We start from the raw sequence: 3,005 nt of genomic DNA, 5'->3' as shown, positions 1-3,005 counted from the left end.
TATCTATCTTATCTTGGTAGACACATTTCCATGAAAAGATCTAAAGATCTGTAAATGTAAAAATATAGTTGCAAAATTCAACAGCTTTTGTAAACTGAATTGAACTCTTTGAGGTTCAGTTCAGCTGAACCATCATGGCTGCTGCTTCTGAGTTCTACAGTTAGCATTTCTCTTCTACGATTTAAAGTGATCTCTGATTACTATGTTGTCAATAGTCCTAGCTTCTGATTCACCTGTGAGCCTTCAATCTTAAACATACAGCCAGTGTAATGCTTGAAATTGGTAACCTCCTTAAGGTCTTATTCAATGTTTTTAGCTGCACCATCCAGAATGTTCTCCTCTGTTGGTCCTGGAGGGCCGGCATCCTGCATGTTTTAGTTCTCTCCCTGGTTTAACGCACCTGGATCAAATGATGGCTCGTTAGAAGGCCTAGGAGGAACATTGATCTGCTGAAAAGGTTGTTACTAGAACCAGGGAGAAAACTACAATGTGCAGGATGCCGGCCCTCGAGGTCCGACTTTGGGCACCCCTGGTCTACGTCATTGATGGTTGTCACTTGGGGCGCTATTTTCAGGCGAAGCAGTAAGCAGGCTAGGTAGAGGAGGTACTAATACCTTTTATTTTGAAATACGGGCCATTTTTGCCACAAAAAGTTTAATTTCAGACTTGTTACAATACAAAGGCTTCAACATTCCTTTAAAGTGAAAGATGTACTTTAATACTGTGACTATTTTCAAAGTAACTGTTTTGTATTTTTATTTTATGTTTCCGTAGTATGGCTCTATACTCTGTTGTATCAGCATGGGGACACTATTTAAAAACCCAATGTACCATATCATTGCCACAGAATAAAACAAGAATGTGGCTCAGTGTATAATATTCAAGACTGCAGCTGAAATTTCTTTCAATGCAATAATTATGGGCAACTGGATGAAAATCACAAAGTTTGCTGCAGCTTAGTCTGTTTCAATATCACCCACATGTGAGAAGCTGATACATGGTTCTGTGCTGCCGACCAAAAAATCAATTGATTTTCTTCATTTTTCTGGTTAAATCAAGCAACTTGATGAAATTCAGCAAAGATAAAAAGCAGAAGCTGATTTGCAGTTTGGCTTGTCGACTCCTGGGGGAGAACTGGATGTACTTTAGTGTTCTTCCCTCCACCAGGGAGCTCAGAGCTGGGATCAGGATTCAGTGCAGTGTATGGGCCCTGTGATGCCATGCCAGAGGATGAGGCGTGTGCACAGTGCAGGCCAGTGAGGGAGCTGTCAGAGCCACAGACCCCCAACACACAGGAAGCGTTTCCTCAGGAATACTGATGATGGCTGGCTGGGAGTCCCTGCGACAGAGGAAGCTCTCTCAAGCCACCAGCTGCCACAGACTACCCAGAATCCCTTTCATGCCCCGGACGGGCCCCCAGTTCTTAATGCTGCTGCATTAAGATGCTGCACTTGGAAAGACATTTGTTGCTAACCTCTCCCTCCACTCTTACTCAGGATGAAATGAAACAGAAAACACATTATCAGTTGTGTTTGATATGAAGCTGAGATCAGAAGAACGCTCTGAGGCTCTTCTCTGCACCAATCAGACTTCTAGGACTTGCACTGCTCACATGCAAAGGAAAAATCAACCGAGCATTTAAATGTGCTTCTGCAACCAGGCAGATTAATGACACAACTCATCATGTGGAACTGAGAGGGGTCTGTTTACTTGATTGGAAGGACCTGCTGCTCTGTAGTTTGTTTCATTTTACTGAATAAAATCAGTTCCAGTTAATAACCTACAGACAGTTGGTGTAGCTCCTGTAGATATCTGTGTCTGCAGAGCAGCAACATCACTGCATGAAGTATTAGAACAGTTTATATGCATTTATACCACTGTTCTGTAATAAATTTGCAACCGATCTGCCAACTCAAACATTTTGGGTTTTTGTCTAAACAAAGACGGCAGTAAAGCAGTTGGATCAGGTTCAGCTCGTCACTGCCTCGTCCATAAAAACACCAAGAAACTGTCTTTATGAAGCTCCCTCAAAACTGGAATGCAGATGTCCAAATAACACCTGTTGTTGAGAAGAGAAGGGTAAAACCATAACCCTACTAATGTGTTTATGATTATTGATACTGACTGAGCGGGTCGGATCGCTCTGTTCTGATTGAATGTCTTAAAATTTTTCATGATTTCACTTCTGATGTAACAAAACAGCTCCATATAAACTGAGCTAATGTCTGACAAATTATGTTCCAGCAGATGGTCTGGCCTTTATATTGTAGACAAATATATATTATAACATGCAGTGTTAGTTATAGTGATGTCTAAATGCAGGTAAGATCTTTTGTTTTCATGACAGTAAATCAACCAACAAAAGCTCTTAATGTTGAAGTAAACATAGCAGCTAAATGATATAAGCAGCATTTATAGTCATGTAGTTGTAGTTTTTATTGTAGAAGTGGCTTCACAGAAGTTGCATGGTCCACCATCTCTCAGCATGTTGAGGGAAGATTTTCAGGAAGGAAATCAGACCCACAGGATATTACAGACTTTCTCTCAGTCTGTTCCTCACTTCATCAGTCCCAGTGTGCCAAGGAAGCTCCTCTGCTTCATATTAGCCCAGGGTTCATGTAAGCCTCTGCTGACACAGCTCTGCCTCTGCTGACCTCCCAGCAGAAGCAGCAGCTTGAGAGACAAGCTGGGTGACAGAAACAGGCTTCTGCCTTCTGACTGAGACAAGCCTTTAATGTGAAAATGTATGATTGATAAATGTGTGGACCAGATGATTTAAGAGGCAAACATTCTGCATAGATGAGGAACAATAATGGACTTCATGTCTCCCAGATCTACAAAAACGTATCTTTACTTTACCTTTGCATTCTCGATGCACGGACAAATGGCCCATGCAGCACTAGCCTGAACTTCTGCATTGGGGTTCTTTAGCAGTGACCACACCAGGCGGACTCCATCAAGCTGGTCAATGATTCTGAGGCAAACACAGAGAATCGTTTCATTGT

The 3,005-nt window shown here is 42.0% G+C and overlaps 1 protein-coding gene across 12 annotated transcripts in view; it reads right to left on the bottom strand.

Moving 5' to 3' along the window:
- The window catches only part of odad2 (outer dynein arm docking complex subunit 2), a 73,075-nt gene that overhangs the window by 23,264 nt on the left and 46,806 nt on the right, over positions 1-3,005 (bottom strand). For all 12 annotated transcript variants that reach the window (XR_001424563.1, XR_001424562.1, XR_001424561.1 and 9 more), the window contains one exon: positions 2,860-2,974. Coding sequence is in view for 2 of the 12 variants with exons in the window: in XM_015029080.1 (XP_014884566.1) it covers positions 2,860-2,974 (115 nt within the window). In the remaining 10 variants the exon portion in view is untranslated. The remainder of the gene's footprint in view (positions 1-2,859; positions 2,975-3,005) is intronic.

The sequence above is a fragment of the Poecilia latipinna genome, unplaced genomic scaffold, assembly GCF_001443285.1.
Source record: "Poecilia latipinna isolate Pla-1442-1.1 unplaced genomic scaffold, P_latipinna-1.0 Scaffold143, whole genome shotgun sequence".
Classification (NCBI taxonomy): domain Eukaryota; kingdom Metazoa; phylum Chordata; class Actinopteri; order Cyprinodontiformes; family Poeciliidae; genus Poecilia; species Poecilia latipinna.
The sequence above is the reverse complement of the archived record's forward strand: the minus strand, read 5'-3'. Positions and strand labels throughout refer to the sequence as shown.